The following is a 15,874-nucleotide window of genomic DNA, read 5'->3' as shown; positions in this document are numbered from 1 at the left end:
ACGGTGGTGCCAGGACTCAAAGCCAGATCTCATTCCAAAGTCTATGCTTTTAACTTGCTACTACTGTTATTACTGCTACTGTTCTGTTGATGTTGTTAAAATTATTGTTCCAGATTTAATCTCTTCCTGACTTATCCTGGTCTCCAGCAGTTCCTAGATAATTCTTCTGGAAGCAGGGGTAGCGTAGGCATTGAGCCTCAGAGAAGAACAAAGGCCATAATTTCCTCCTCAAGGACAGAGCCTACCCTTAGTCTTGTCTACCCCAAGGCTGGGTACTCAGGAGGCCATCTGTTGACCTTAATGAAACAAAGTTGCTCAGGCCAAACTTTGGAATCATAACCTTGACTTTTTCTCTTGAACCCAATATCTAAATTTATGGACTCCACCTTCAAAATGGAGCTAGTATCTGCCCACCTCTCCCCACCTCCACTGCTCTCACCCTGGTCCTGTGCACCATTGTCTCCCCGTGGACCATTGCAATGGTCTTTTTCTTGTCTCTCCACCACCCCACCCTGTGTCTGTTCCCCATTTAACAGGCAGCCGAGGGAACCTGTGAACACCTGAGTCAGGTCACATCCTTCCCATACTTGGAGCCTTCCTGTAGCTTCATTTCACTTGAGTGAACACCAAAGTCCATGTAATGGTTTGCAAGTCCTTACAGATCTGTGCTGTCACCTCTGCCCTCATCTCCTGCAGTGCTCTTCCTGGAGACATCCACAGGACTCCCTCACCTCCCTCAGGGCTCTATTCAGATGTTCTTTGGTGAGACCAAATTTGACCGCCCTGGTTAAAATTGACATCCGTCATCTTCACTTTTTCGCTACAGTGCATATTTCTAACGTCCTTCATCTTTCTCACTATAAGTCCTTGTAGGAAATAATTTTTGTCTGTTCACTGCTTTATCCTCAGAGCCTGGAACAGGGTTTGACATATAATGGATGTTCAATTATGTATTTGAGTGACTGAATGTATGAAACTCAGCTGGAGGGTCTGCTTGGGAGTAAAGGATGTGAAGAAGAAAGGAGAATTGGAAAGATTTGTTTGGTGGTTCAGGAAGGTGAGTGGAGGGGGCACATCGATGCAAATAAAGAATACAGGCTGAGACTTTGTCACAGATATTTCTTGGAGAGGATATCTCATGTCCCCTCCCACGATGACAAGGCTGGGTCTTTGGCCCCCATTCTCCCCCACCACTTCTGCCTGCATTGACAATAACAATATTGAGGTCACAGACTGGCTTGGAATCAATATCAGGAAGATAAATGTTGGGGTGCCTCCCCCAAGTTTGGGGGCCAAGCATCCAATCCGAGGGGCAAGCAGCTGGGAAATTGGGCCTGGCTCCCAGCATCAGCCCTCCATACACCCCTGATTTGGGGGTGATAGAGAGAATTCATGGATCAGAGGTGGGTAATAAACAGGGAGAAAGACTGGGAGACCTGGAAGAGGCGGTGCTGGGAGGTAGGGGCTAGGGGAACCTTCCCCAGGGCCCCCACTGCTTCGTCCGCAGATCCCACAGCACCTTACAGCACTCTGGTCCCCCGTCCCACCCCTTCCCAAAACGAGGTAGGTTAAGAATGGAGCTTCCCCCCTGCCCACCATGGAAGGGAGGAGACCGAGGCACAGAGAGGGGGATGGGGAACCAAGCTGCCCCAGCCCCCAGTCCCTCTGCCCTCAACTCTGGTGGGTCTGACAGTGATGAGAGCTGGGCAGAGTGGGGATGGGAGGGACACCTCCCTTTTCTCTCACTCATCCCAGGGTCTGGTTGGGAGAGTTGAATCTCACAGGTTCCGGATGTAATAAATAGTTAATAATTTAAAGGAAGTGACAGAAGGCTCTATCCCTCTGGCCCCTTGACCTATCCCTTGAACCCCCACAAGGCCATCCAAGTCTGGGTAATAAAGATAAGTGCATATTTCCAGATGCTTGGGACCAGATGCAGGTCCTAAGCCCATATGACATTGAGATCGTCTTGCTCCAAGACCTTGACCCCACCCCCATTCAGACCATCAGATTTGAGGTACCCTGAAGTCCCAGTCTACAAAGGGGAAAGAGACTGTGGCACCTACCCTCCCCCAAAGAGGGACCTGGGGGCCATGAAACAGCCTTTTAAACTTTCTGAGGCAATCCCCACCTCTGAGATGGAAGAGAAGGGATTCATGGAGGGTGGAACATAAAAACCTTGAATCAGGGCTAGGGTTCAAGGTCGGGCTTGGGGAGAGTCTGCAGGCTGGAGAGAGAAAGGGAAGGGGAGGGGAAAGGGAGGAGGGAGCGCACTCACAAGCACACCAGCAGAGCCCAGCTGGTCCAAAAGGTGCTTTTGTGCAACGTAGAAAAAGGAACACCTTCCTCTGAAGGCAGTGTGGCCAGCAGAGTGTGATGTGGATTCTAACCCCACTCACCACCTTGGCCATGTGCCTTTGCCTTGTAAACAGCCTGCACAATCATCTATGGCAATGCTGGGTCCTAGAGATGGGAGTTGGGGAGCTCATGATGGTCCTGGAATCCAGGAATATGAACTCAAAACTTTTTTTTTTTTCCTCCTAGTGGGCTGGGGGCTTAGGCCAGGGCCCTTGGAAATAGAATTTCAGAGTCTGGGACTTGAAGCCTCGGGGGAGCCTATGGACAGCAGGAATCAAGGGGCAGCAGGGTTCAGGGAGTACCAGGCTACAGAAGATTCAGTCCAAAGAAATCTGATGCGAAGGTGCTAGGGTCCTGGGATACCTCGGATCTGTCCCTTGTATGGAGGGACCAAGGTCTTGGCTCAGGGATAATCCCAATGTTGTAGAGGCTTGAGCCATAAATTTGGAAGGTCAATGGCACCTTGGGGTCTTGGATCCAGTGCTCTTAAAGCACCTTGGGGGTCACTCAGGGGTTTGGGCCAAGGGGTCATAGGTCCAAGTTATCATGAACATCCCATCTTCTGGGAACTGGGCTTTAGAGGATTGGGGATCTGGGGGTACAATGAAGCCACATATTCCAGGACACTCTGGGGCTTGAAATCCCAAGTCGAAGAGGGCTGAAAACTTGGGATCAGTGTCTTGGGGCCTGAGGTGTTGGTGTCCTTTAGTCCTCCATCTGGGGGTACTAGGAACCTCAGAGTCCTACATACGAGATCCAAAGCTCTTGGGAACACTGGCTGGGGGGAGGGGGTCTACAGAGGTCTTTGATCCCTAGCTCCAAGAGTATCTTGGAGTCTGACATCTGGATTTTCGGGGGAGGGGAGCCATGCTCTAAGTTGGGTCTCTTGTTATTTTGGTCAGAGAACATCTGTTAGAGCATATGTAAGGACTCAGGGCATCTTAAGAGGGCTCAGTGTCTTGGGGGTCCTGGAGCTACAAGAATATCTCAGATATGGGTGCCCCAGGTTTTAGATGATCATTCAGGGACCATTTGGAGGTGATCTGGGTCTTGTGGTTTCAAGATCTGGGAGTAACTGTATATAGGCAGATTCAGATACTGGCATCTCTTGCCTTACTGTGGGACAGTGATCTGAGGGTTTGCTCAGACTCTGCGTTTGTCAGGGTCCGTGTGCCCCCAGGCCTGCTTGAGGCATGGAGCCTAGGAATGAATGTCTAGAGTCTCTTCAGTTTACGCCAGGGGTGAGGGAGAAGGGTGCAGGATGGGGACGCCAGAACTCAGGACGCCTGGGACCTCTTGGACAGACATCCCAATGAGCTGTGTATGGGGTCTCTCAGTCCTAGATTTGGGGTCCAGGTTCCAGATCTGGGGTCTCTCAATCCAAACTCAAGGTCCAAGTTCCGGGCGTGCCTAGATTTGGGGTCTGAATGGAGTCCGGGGTCCTGAATCATCAATTTTGGGTCCTTGGTCTGGGGACTGGACCCACTAGGCCGTTCTCACCGCGCTGCCTCCTCGTGGCGGCCCCCGCAGCCAGCACAGCCGCATCGCGCTGCGACCCAGTGGCAGGCGCGCAGGGGCGCATAGCAGCAGAGGCAGGGCACTGCCAGAGAAAGAGCAGCCAGCGCGGCCCAGCGTGCAGCGGGGCGCGGGTGGCCTGGCTCACAAGCGCACGGGTCCGAGAAGTCCCCTTCGGCGTCCGACAAGCAGTGGTAGAGCAAGCTCTCGGCACACCACAGGCAGCTAAGGCGGCGCACCAGCAGGCGACCAGGGTCGGGGGCCTCAGCGCAGCGGCCACCACGCCCGTCTGCTCTGCGGCGGAAGAGCGCGCGGCAGTGCACGCAACGCGCTGCCTCCTCCGCCTCCGGGGAGGCCTTGGCTGGCGCGGGGGTTGGGCCAGGACCTGGGGGTGGGCGAGCCGGGGGCGCTGGGGGCGCAGCCTGGGTGAGAGGGGCGGGTAGGGCGGTGGCGGGCCCCAGGGCGGCTCCCCTCAATGTGCCGGTCTTGGCGAAGCGCACAACGCAGGTGGACAGGGCGAGGGGAGCGGGTGGCCCGGCGCGCCGGTAATCCTCATAGCCGCGGCCGCCCCAGCCCGGGCCCCCTGCCCCGGCCAGCGGCTCTGAGGGCTCTGGAATTCCCGTGAATGGAAGGAGCGGAGGATAGCTCTGCGGGACGAAGGGACAGGAGAACCGGTTAGCGGGGTCTGCGATCCCTCACATCCCGCAGCAACCCCAATCCATCCCAGTCTCAGAAGACCCGAAAATCCAAAGACCCCGCCACCGGCTTCATTCATCTGAGCATCCTGTCCTGGGAAGACCAAGGCCCCAGCCCTCCTCTCCTGGGGATAGAGGAAATCTAGGGGACAGACAAGAATCCCAGCACCAAGCCCACACCTTAAGAAACCAGTCCAGGCTCCCAGTCCTATCTTCTCAAGAGTCAGGAGTCTCAGCCCCCAGCCCCTTCTATGCTCAGATCCAGGTGTTCTGGACCCCAGTCATCTCCTCTGGGATGCAGGAGTCCAGTCCCTAGGTCCCTTTAACCCCTTGGATTCTGGGCGCACCTCCCGACTCCATGAATTAAATAGCCTAAAGAATCCCTTCCTTTAGTACCAGCAACCCCCTAATATACTGGAAGAATTCATTATCCAAGTCGTCCCCTAACCACTCTGGAATTCAGAACTTTCTAAAATCTCCAAGGCTTCCCCCAGTTTCCCCTCCCAGGAACCCAGCGCTGCAAGCTCCACTGCCCTCACCCCATTGGCTCAGGTCAGTCATCCCCTAGGATCTGCTTGTGGTTACTCTCCCCTCTGTAGCCTCAGCTTCTGCCCACTTCCGGACCCCAGCACCCAGACCCACCCACAAAGGCGCACCTGAGTAGAGGAGCAGTGGCGCTGGGGGGGTGTGGCGGGCCCGAAGCTAGAAGCTGACTCCACGGTGACGATGGGGGCCGCCCCCGAGGCGGTGGGAGGCGTCTCCTGGCGGCTGTGACTGGAGGAGGAGTCGCTGTCCACGTGGGACTGGGGGAGATTGGCGCCCTCAGAGCCAAACCCGCACAGCCGCAGCCCTCACATAGGCCCCCTCCCATTGCTAGCGGAGGCTCTGCTGCAGCAGGCCCGGGGTTCAAGACCTGGCTCTGCCAGTGACTGGTTGTGTGACCTCCGGCAAGTGAGCTCATCTCTCTGAACCTTAGTTTCCTCCTCTGTAAGATGGGGGTCATAATTATGTCTATTCATAAGGCTGTGGTTAGGCCTCACTGTAAAGGGCATGCCACATGTCTGAAGTCTGGGAAGAGTTGGACATGCTCTTATCTGTTCAGCTCACCAACCTACAGGAACATCAAATCATCCTTCTCTCTCAGAAACCTGCTCCCTTGACCAGACAGCTGCCTTCCTGCCTCATTCCCACCACACCTTTTTGGGGCAGTTCCACTCACCTGGAATACATTCCTTCCCATCCAGACTAAACTCTGTCCTGTACAAGCTGAAACATCACTTCTTGGACCCTCAGTTTCCTTTCTGTAACCTAGGAATCTTCTACCTCATGCATTTAATATCTCTAATTCGCTGAGCACCCATGACACGCCAGGCTCACAGAGGCCATTGTGAGAATGTGAGATGGAGCATGAAAGTAACAGAATCTTTCCTGAGTAAACACTCAATAATTGAGAAATGTCTATGTGACTTTTGTAGACCCACCTGCATCTCCCATTACCCTGGGAGTCCCCATTGTCTGCCAAGGGTATCAGTTTCGTCCCTCCCCAGTGTTCTCAAGCAATTCCCACTGTTCCCAGCAAATGCCAAATCGCATCGAACATTCTGTACATTTATTGATTCAATAAATTTATTCAACACATCTTTACTAAACACTTACTGTATACCAGGCCCTGTTTTAAGCCTTGGAGATGCAGCAAGAAAGCGACAAAAGATCCTTGCCCTCCTGGAGCTGACACTCTGGCATGGGAGAATGACAGTAAACTAACAGATAAGAAAATTATCTATTGGTAAAGAAAATAAGGAAAATACCTTAGAAGCTGGGAAAAAATTAGAACGCAATAAAGAACATCAGGAGATTGCAATTTTAAACAAGTTCCTTAGGGAAGGTCCCACTGAGAAGGTGACATGTGTGTAAGCCCTGAAGGACATAAGGGAATGAGCCATGTGGAAATTTAGGGATGAGTGTTCCAAGACAGAAGGACCAGCCAGTGCAAAGACTGAGACAGGAATGTGCCTGCCCTTTAGAATAACAGCAAGGAGGCCAGTGTGGCTGCAGTAGAGTGAGCAAGAGGGAGAATAAGAGGGGGTCAGATGGTGTGGGATCTTATGTGCCACTGTAAGGAATCTGTCTTTTATCCTGAGTGAGATGGAGCCCTGGGAGGGTTCTGATTGGGGTATAGCTACGATCTGACTTCAGTGTCAATAGGGTCCCTCTGGCTGTGTGTGGGGAACTGACAGTAGGAATGGGGGGTGAGGGGCAGTTGACAGTGAGAAGCCGATGAGATAGTCCAGTTGGAGGATGAAGTTGGGCAGTACCAGGATGGAGGTAGTCTGATCGTTTTGAAAGTGGAGCATATTATTTACTGGCAGATTACATGAGGGGCATTAAAAAGAGAGGGGAGTCAAGGATGACTCCAAGGTTTGAGCCAAGCCACTAAAGTAATGTATTCATCCATTTACTTTTAATATTTATTTATTTTTATAGTTTATCTTTCCTTTCTTTTTCCTTTTTTTTTTTTTTTTTTAATTTTCTGCCTCTGTACACCAGAAGAGAAGCTCCATGAGGAAAGGGACTTTGTTTTGTTCACTGATGTATCCCCAGTGCCTAAAACATTACTTACTGAAGGTGCTTGATAAATACCCTTGAATGAGTGTATGAACATGTTCTATCATGACAGACAGAAACTGTTCTCGGATTGAATCGACACTGATACTTTGGGCCAAACTTTCTGTCTCCAGCATGTGGCATGGTGCCTGATACACAGTAGGTGCTCAAGAATTGTTTGTGGAATAGAAATAACCCCCTGGCCTCCCAGCAGAGCTGGTCCTGGAGACTCACCGTCAGAGGGCAGGGGGTCTCTGCGGTGTCCTGGGAAGGGGAGGAGGAGGAGGAAGAGGAGGAGGGAGTGAGTGAGCCTGGGGCAGGGAGAAAGGCAGAAAGTGAGTTCCCTGGGCCCCAGCTTCCCCCATTCTCCACTCCGACCCTCAGTGCCCACCATGCACACTACTCACCTCTACCCAGCGCCGCCAGTGCAGCCAGCAGGCTCTTCTGGAACTCATCAGCCTCTGCAGGACTCTGAAACGTCAGCCCAAACTTGCAGTCTCCCAGGCTCCAGTGATGGAAGATGGGGTTCACCTTGTTGTAAACCAAGCCTGGCTTCAGAGTACACTCCAAGGTGATCTGAGGGGCAAAAAGGAGCCAGGTCAGATACCCCCATCCAGCCATGCCTGGAACTTCCCCTCCGCTTCTAGACTCTCTACAGACCCCAGCACCCCAAACTTCATTTCTCAGTCCTAGGTGTAGCCTGGAACCCTGATTAACCCCAATACCACTCCCCACTTTTATTAATCACACCTCTGGTACTCCAGTATTCCCCCAAACCCTTTGATCTCTACATTGTCAATACTCCCCTCTGATATCCCAATTGGAATCCCAGATTTTATTGAATGCCTCAAAAGAATTAGTCCCCTTCTTATGATAACCCAATATCCCCCATTCTAACTCAATAGTGCTCCCAAAAATTTACTGAACACCTCAAAATATTACTGTTAATCTCCTTCTGATGCCCCGATAATCTCCCAAAACACTACCCCAAACATTCTCATCGAACTCCACAGATTTCCATTCACATGCTAGATGTTCCCTCACATCCTTCCTTGTCCAACATCACTATACTCCTTCGTGTCACTTCAAATCCCCATGCATTGTTCCTTTAGAGCCCTCTTCTGAAATGCAACCAAGCTTTTGCAAACCATTTAAATCTTTCTACTAGACCCCTGCCTGAAACTTGAACACTGTCCTTCCAAATCATGCCACATAGCCCAGAATATTCCTGCTGAATCCACATATAAGACTGTACACCCTATTTGACATTTCCAGATGGTCCCCTGCCAAATGACTTCATATACTTAGGGCAGACCAGGGCCAGTGGTGTAGGCCCTCGTGGTGAGGATTTCTGAGCAAGATGGAGCCACAGGAGGGTTCTGAGCGGAAGAGGGATATGATCTGAGTCAGGTGTTAGCAGGGCCCCTGTGGAACACACTAAAGTGGGGGAGGGAGTAGGGCAAGGAGAGCAGTGAGGAGGCTGCTGTGATAGTCCAGCAGGTGACAGCAATAGACAGGACCTGTTTAATACCCCAAATATTCCCGAAATTCCCAACTCCTATCCATAGGACAGATACTTCCAAACTCCATCCCACACCCCAGTCTGATTCCCAGGCTTGCAGATGACCTAACCTCACCTCTGCACTCCCAGCCCCATTCCCCTAATTCCCCAGGCCCCCACCCTACTCCCACGCCCCACGGTGGCTCACTTTCTGGTCCCGGAGGCGCTCCCCGTGGATGACGTAGTGCCCCTGGTGGGTCCCCCCCTCGGGCCTGGCCCCTCGGACCCGACATACGCTCACCTGGCTGAGGCCCCCGCCCCCCACAGGCAGCCAGCCCCCACTGGAGTCATCTCGGGCCATCACCACAGCTCGGACCCGAACCATGTACCTGGAGGTTGGGAGAAAGGGACTGTTGTGAGAAAGGGACTGTTGTGAGAAAGGGACTGTTGTGAGAAAGGGACAGTCAGTGACTCCTGCTCTCCCATTCAATGTCCCTCCAACCCTCATCTCCCCTTGTTGTCTCTCACATCTGGATCCACTGCACCCTTTGCCACTAATATTCACCTTACCTTCTATTTCAACCTTCTCCCCCATACCTACCCTCTCTCCCCATGCCTACCTTCTTCCAGCATGGCTTCTTTCTTCCTCATGCCATTTCTTTTCTCCCATGCCTACCTTCTCCATACCCACCTTTCCTCCCTCTCCCCATCTTTCTCATCCACACTGCAGTTTCAATTTTCCACTTCCCTTCTCCCTCCTGCTCATCCCCTATCAGTCCTGTTTCCGTCTCCCTTCTCATACCCACCACAGCCCCACCCATCGTCCCCCTCACAGCTGGGTGCTTGCGCATATGTATTTTCTTAGAGCCCATCAACTCAGCTCCCGTCCCCCCTACACTGCTTCTGCACCCTGCCGTCCAGGCCACAGGCTGGATGAGAAACCCAGGCTCTCTTCCCCCACTCCTTCCCGGATTTATGAATGAGACCGGATGTAAAGCTCACTGAGTCACCCAGCAACGGGAGATGGTCAGGGAGCAGGGAGAGAACCAGAAATGGCCAGAGAAAGGCCGAAAGGGAGATGGAGGCAGAGGAAGCCAGAAACCGGCGACCCAGACACATCCAGAGAGCATTTCATTCACAAAAATCAAGCCTGCTCCCTCAGGCCCCAGCCAAAAGAAGGCAAAGGAGAGAGATTGGCAGCGGGGGTGGAAGGGTGAAGGGGAGTGTTGATCTCTCCTCCTCCACCTCCTCGCCCCAGCATCCTTCAAGAAGCATTTTACCCCTCCCCCCAACTCAGGGGACGTAGCCCTCCGCCCAGTAATTAGGATCAACGTCCAGCCCCTCACTACCGCCTAGAGCAGGGACCCTGGCGTCCCAGACTTAGGGACCCATGCAACAAGCTCTAGCCCTTGCCCCCACCTGCAGGCTGCCGGGTTCCCCCCGCCCTTCAGTAGGGGAAGGGGCGGCAGCAGCGCCCCCAGCCCCCTTTTCTCAATGGAATGGGATTTTGTGAATGAGCAGTCACGTGACGCTGCTTCCTTTGTCCGCCCGCCTCCCCCGACAACAGGTGAAGCAGAGAAAAGGGCAGGGGTACCCCCCAAGGCCTAGCTGCGATGAGACGCCAGGATTTCTGGGTGCCCCACGCTCCCCACACGTTTCCCGGGGGGAGCAGTCTCCACAGTTCCTCAATGGTGGGGGTCTAGTACGAAAATTTATGAATGGAGCGTCCTCAAGGAAGTCCAGGACCCCCAAATGGAGACTGGTACCCCAAATGGCTGCCGCGCAGTTTAGGGGCCCCCACCCCCTTGCCCTTCCAGCCGGGATCTGGGGGGAGCCCGGGTGGGCAGGAGGCGCAGCGCGGCCCTGGCCGCCCCCACACCGGGACAGGCGGTCTGTCAGCCCCCGCCCTCTCGCCCCCTTGGCACCTGCCTGGGAGGCTCCGGCCGGGCTCCGAGCGGCGGCGACGTAGCCTCCTCCTCCTCCTCCTCCTGTTCGCTCCAGCTCCCTCGCAGGCTCCGGCAGCGCTAGAGACGGGCACCGGGAGCCGGGGCGAGGGGGGAGGGAGGGGGAGCCTGGAAGATGAGTGAGGGGGAGGGGGCGGCTTGGGGGAGGGGTAAGCGCTGGGCGGGCATACTTGCCCGCTGGGTCCTAGAGCCCGGCACTGCTCCTGCGAACAGCCCCCCAGCTCCCATTTTCTCAGGATCCAGCGAGGATTCCCTCCTTTCCCACTCATTCGCACCGTTGGTCCCTGAGGCTGTGGGGAAGGGGTCAGGTTCATAGTCTCTTCTCAGCGTTCTAAAGAGGTGAAAGTCTACGCTTTGGGTTCTAAATGGTAGGGCCTGAAAGCCCCGCTGGGTTCGAAAAAGGGTGGGGCGAGGTCGGAGGGCCCAGGAAAGCAGAGGGTGAGGACGTCTAAGGCGCGGACCCGAGAGTGCGTCACGGAGGGGGCGGGTCCACTGTGGATGGACCTTTTGGGAGGACCCGAGGAAAGAGAGAGGGTTTTGGGAAAAGTTGTTATGCAGAGTCCTAAAAGGGGGGAGTTTAGAAGTAAACCGACTTACGGGTGGGGAGCAAGAAAGACCCCCAAAAGGGAAGAACTACGTACCAGCGTTCCTAACGGGCGGGGCTTTGAGGGAGGGACTAACGGAGAAGGGCGGAGCATTGTAAAGGGGAGGGGCTATGGAATACGTCCTAAAAGGGTGGGGCGTAGAACGCCAAGGCTTGGGGGAGGGGAAGAAGACATCCGAGTATTAGATCCAGCTTCGTAAGGGGCTGTGCTCGAGCTGTCTCATGGGGGGCGGGGCCTCGAGCCCAGGGGCGGGGCCTAGATCTCGGGGTCCGCCCTCGCTGTCTCGCCCAGCTGCCTTCACCCGCACCCCCGTTCTTTTCGGTTATTTTCTGCTACGGCCGTTCCCCGTACTGCCCTTGGCCCAGGGGGCCACGGTCTGAACTTTGGTCGGCAGGAGGAGTCGGTGAGTGGGAACCTCTGGGCTAAGGAGGAGCTAAGGGCGGAGCTTGGGGGTAGGGGTGGGGCCTGAGTGTAGAGGCCTGACGGTAGACCTGGAGGGGGAAAAGAAATTTAGCAGTGAGGTCTGAGGACCTGTCGCTGCCAGGGGAAAAGGCAGGACCCAAATGATCGACAGAGAGAGAGAAGGCAGCGTTAAAAGTGAGAACTGAGGGAGGGGTTAGCATGACCAGAACACCTGGAATTTGTTAGGTGGAGTAGGACCCAGACCTGGGGAGGTGTTGATGAGGCACGATTCCCAGACAATCAAGGGCGGGACCAGAGCGCAGGGGCGAGTTTAGAGCGCAGGGAGAGAAGCCTAAAAAAAAGTCCTCGTAGGCCTTATAGGCTACTGAACACAACCGCAAATGTTATGGCCTGGGTGACAGGAAAGCGGGCAAGACCTGTGTCTTGGAGCCTGAAGACCGGAGACGTGGCCAAAGTGTAGAGGTGTAATCTGAGGGATCAGCCAGGGGGTTAGGGACCGAACCTTAGTACACTGAGGGGAAGGAACCTCTGTCCGAACAGGAGCTGTATAGGCCCTTGGGGAAGAAAGCGTGAGCTTCAAAGCTTGAGTCAGGGAACGCGAATGTGGCTAGAGACCAGTGCCTGAGTCGATCTTGGAGGACAGGGACGGGGCAGGTGCCGACCGGTAGGACCAATAACAAGCAGTATCGTTGGGTCCGCACATCTCTGGTCGACTGACTGACGAAAGTTTTCCTGACCACAGTCCCCGACCTTCGTCAGAAATGGGGAACGTGCAGTCGGAGCCGTCCGCTGGCGGGGGCTCCCGAAAAGAGCAGGCCTCGGACCACTCCTCCGACTCTCGCCGGACGACCCTGGCGGAGCCCGAGGTGACCCCCTCTTCCCCTGCCATGCGCCTGGCTCGCGGGCTGGGCGTCTGGTTCCCCGGCAGCTTCGCGCCCCCGGGACTCCTGGTACCCCCGGAACCCCAGACCTCACCCTCACCCCTGCCCCTGACCTTAGAACTGCCCTCGCCAGTGACGCCCCCTTCAGAGGAGGCGGCTACGGCCGCGGTCTCCACACCACCCCCGCCCCCCGTGGGGACCCTGCTGCCCGCGCCGTCTAAGTGGCGAAAACCCACGGGCACTCCGGTGCCCCGGATCCGCGGTCTGCTGGAGGCAAGCCATCGCGGTCAGGGCGACCCTCCGAGCCTCCACCCGCTGCAGCCGCCGCCCCGGCAACTAACCGAAGAAGACCCTGACCCTGTCCCAAGGGCCCCATCCCCGACTCCACCACCCTTGGAGCCGCGGAAGCCGCTACCACCGCCACCTTTCGACCGGCAGCCCCCGGACCGCAAAATCAGCCCTGCTCTGGCCACATCCGCCGCAACCCCCACAGAAAGCCAGGTCGGGCGCGGCAGCGAGGGCCAGACAGTCGGCGGGGCCCGCGGAGGGGCGCCGCCCCAAGCGGGCGAGGGCGAAATGGCCCGGCCTGCGGCCTCGGAGTCCGGCCTGAGTCTGCTGTGTAAAGTCACCTTCAAGTCGGGGCCCCCTTTGCCCCCTGCGGCAGCGTCGAGTTCCTTAGCCGCCAAAACCTCGCTCGGGGGCGGCGGAGGCGGTGGACTCTTCTCCTCTGCCTCGGGCGCCATCTCTTACGCTGAGGCCCTGAAGCAGGGGCCCCTGGCTCCTGGGGCCATTCGCCCCCTGGGAGAGGTCCCTCGGGGGACCCAAGAAGCAGGGGGCGGTAATGGAGACGGCGAGGGGTGTTCTAGACTCCCCTCGGCGCCTGCGTCCCACCCCCGGGTCCTTCCGCCGCCACCCTACACCACCTTCCCAGGCTCGAAGCCCAAATTTGACTGGGTGAGTCCTCCCGATGGCCCTGAACGCCACTTCCGCTTCAATGGAGCTGGAGGAGGCATCGGGGCGCCCCGACGGCGCACGGCCGCGCTCTCAGGGCCCTGGGGCTCCCCACCGCCTCCGCCAGTGCAGGCGCACTCAGCTCCTGGACCCCGGAGGCCCGCACCTTCCCTGCTGGCGCCGCCTATGTTCATCTTCCCAGCGCCAGCCAATGGCGAACCTGTGCGCCCTGGGCCTCCGGGGCCACAGGAGTTGTTGCCGCCGCCACCTCCCACGCCTCCTCCCGCGCCGCCGCCGCCGCCGCCGCCAACACCGCAGCCACCAGTGCTCCAGCCAATGCCGCGGCCCTCCGCGCTCTCGCCCACCCCAGGCCCGGGCCACTTGGAGTCGGCCTTGCCTCCCACCCCGGCTCCCGCCCCGCCCCTCGCCTTGGCTGCGGACCAGAACGTGGTCCCTGTCCCTGTCCCGGCCCCGGCCCCTGCCCCGACCCCGGTCCCGGTCCCGGTTCCGGCCCCGGCCCCGACCCCGGCCCCAGGCCCGGCCCCAGCCTCGGCCCCAGCCCCGGCCGCAACCGCAGCCGCATCCCCAGCTCCATCCCCGGCTCCAGCTCCCACCGTGGCCGAGCCATCAACTCCTGCATCCGCGCCCATCAAGACCCGCACGCGCAGAAACAAGGGGCCCCGCGCAGCCCGGGGCGCGCCCCGTGAGGATGGCACGCCTGGAGATGGTCCCTGCGAACGGACTGCAGCTACCGTGACTGACAACGGCGGTGGAGGGGGTGGTGGCGGCGGGACTCCTCTGGCAGGGACAGTTAACACAAGTGCGGCGCGCCACTGGCCACCCTTCCAGGTGCTTAACTCTTGTCCCTGCAAGTGTTACTGCCGCCACCAGCCGCGCCATCGCCGCCTGCCACGCAACGTGTCTGCCTGGTGAGGGGAGGTGTAGGGGGTTATGGAGGGGAGGGCATACCTCTCCTAAGACTTTCCCATAGTCCCACTCAGCCCTTTGGCATCCGGATGCCAGCTGACCCTTGACCTCTGTTTGGCTGCATCTCAAACCCAGCTGTGCTCCAAGCTTTCAGGACCCCTGGGGGCAGGGGGCATACAGGGGCCCAGCCTCTTGGTATCCAGACCAAGCTGACCCCTGGTTCTCTTGTTACTTTCTGGAGCCATCAAGAAGGAAGCTGGTTCCAACTAGCCTGACCCTCTTCCCACTGTCCCCAAAAGCACCAGGAGGTGCCCTTCAGGGATGGGAGGGGAGGAGATGACTGTTTTCTGGAACCTAAAGGATATAAATGCAGGCCTCTAAAGGAAGCCCCTGGTCTAGCCCCTCAGACTCCTACCCCTCCCTCCAGCCTTTGGCAACTTCTGACTCTGCATCTCAAGGTTTTAACCATCAGAGGGCACTGACACCCCAGTCCTTGTGCTGCAAGAGACTACTCCTGAGTCCTCAGATCCAGGGGAGAGGATCACAGCAACATCCAATTACTGCCTCCCCCCAAACTGAACCTCAGTATTAGTCACCAGGGTCTCTGTGACCCTGGCTCCTGAAAACCCTAAGTCACTAGGAGACCCTCTGCCCTGGACCTCTTGGGGCTCAGCTGGAGTTAGGGGTGGCGGTCACACTTTTACCAACCCTTAGCCCCCTTTCCTACTTAGTGAATACAGGCCTGCCCTAGACTGCTTCTGGGATATTCAGACATGGCCTCTTATACAGCTGGGGCAAGTAGAGCCTAAAAGGGATAAGGGCCTGGTCACATAGCCAGGCTCTGCTGACTCCACCTTCCCCCTAGGCTGAGCACGCCCACAAACCACCTGAGTGAGCCACCCTGGGTCGCCACCATCAAGCTGGCCGGCTCCCTGGTCGTGGGGCTGGAGCACTACGACTTGCAGACTACCCATTCCAACTGAGTGCAGTCTGCTCAATGGCCTCTGCCTTCCTCTCCTTGACAATAAAATAACCATCCAGATGCCTAGCTGCCTATCAAGTCACCTGCCAAGAGTTGAAGGGGGGGAAGGGGAAAGGGGCGGGGGGCAAGGCAGAGGTCTCCATGCAAGCACATCCTAGAAACAGTAAGGAGACTGTAGAGCAGCAGTAATGGATGTTCCATTCATCCAGTATCCAAACTGATTGGCCCTAGGGGTTAGATGGTCTCATTCCACTCAATACCATTAGCCCCATTTCTGAGCTGATCTGGCACCAAGCTCAAGAGTTTAACACAAATCACTCTGGAAAGCAGGAGTGACCATTCCCATTTCATGGCTGGGGAAACTGACTCTGGGAGACTGCTGAAAATCCCAAAAATGGCTCAGCCAGATTGGACTCTGCCTTAAACACCTTCACGAGAATTTCAAGGCAAGAAACACAGACTGGGTGT

The 15,874-nt window shown here is 56.5% G+C and overlaps 1 protein-coding gene across 4 annotated transcripts; it reads right to left on the bottom strand.

The window, feature by feature from the left end:
- Positions 1 to 104: 104 nt before the first annotated feature.
- Positions 105 to 13,457, bottom strand: SPRED3 (sprouty related EVH1 domain containing 3). Of its 4 annotated transcripts, XM_016165271.2 has the most exons (7): positions 13,176 to 13,457; positions 10,599 to 10,927; positions 8,882 to 9,062; positions 7,580 to 7,748; positions 7,407 to 7,483; positions 5,225 to 5,371; positions 105 to 4,520 (listed from the first exon to the last, which is right to left on the bottom strand). In XM_016165271.2, exons 1-7 carry the CDS (start codon positions 13,287 to 13,289, stop codon positions 3,855 to 3,857), a joined length of 1,683 nt encoding a protein of 560 aa, XP_016020757.1. In that variant the 5' UTR covers positions 13,290 to 13,457; the 3' UTR covers positions 105 to 3,854. The 4 variants fall into 4 exon arrangements, with proteins under 4 accessions (XP_016020757.1, XP_036087504.1, XP_016020758.1 ...); XM_036231611.1 differs by lacking the exon at positions 13,176 to 13,457 and having other exon boundaries at positions 8,975 to 9,062; XM_016165272.2 differs by lacking the exon at positions 13,176 to 13,457 and having other exon boundaries at positions 10,603 to 10,727.
- Positions 13,458 to 15,874: the final 2,417 nt, after the last annotated feature.

This window comes from Rousettus aegyptiacus, unplaced genomic scaffold (genome assembly GCF_014176215.1).
Source record: "Rousettus aegyptiacus isolate mRouAeg1 unplaced genomic scaffold, mRouAeg1.p scaffold_m13_p_14, whole genome shotgun sequence".
NCBI classification, from domain to species: domain Eukaryota; kingdom Metazoa; phylum Chordata; class Mammalia; order Chiroptera; family Pteropodidae; genus Rousettus; species Rousettus aegyptiacus.
The sequence above is the reverse complement of the archived record's forward strand: the minus strand, read 5'-3'. Positions and strand labels throughout refer to the sequence as shown.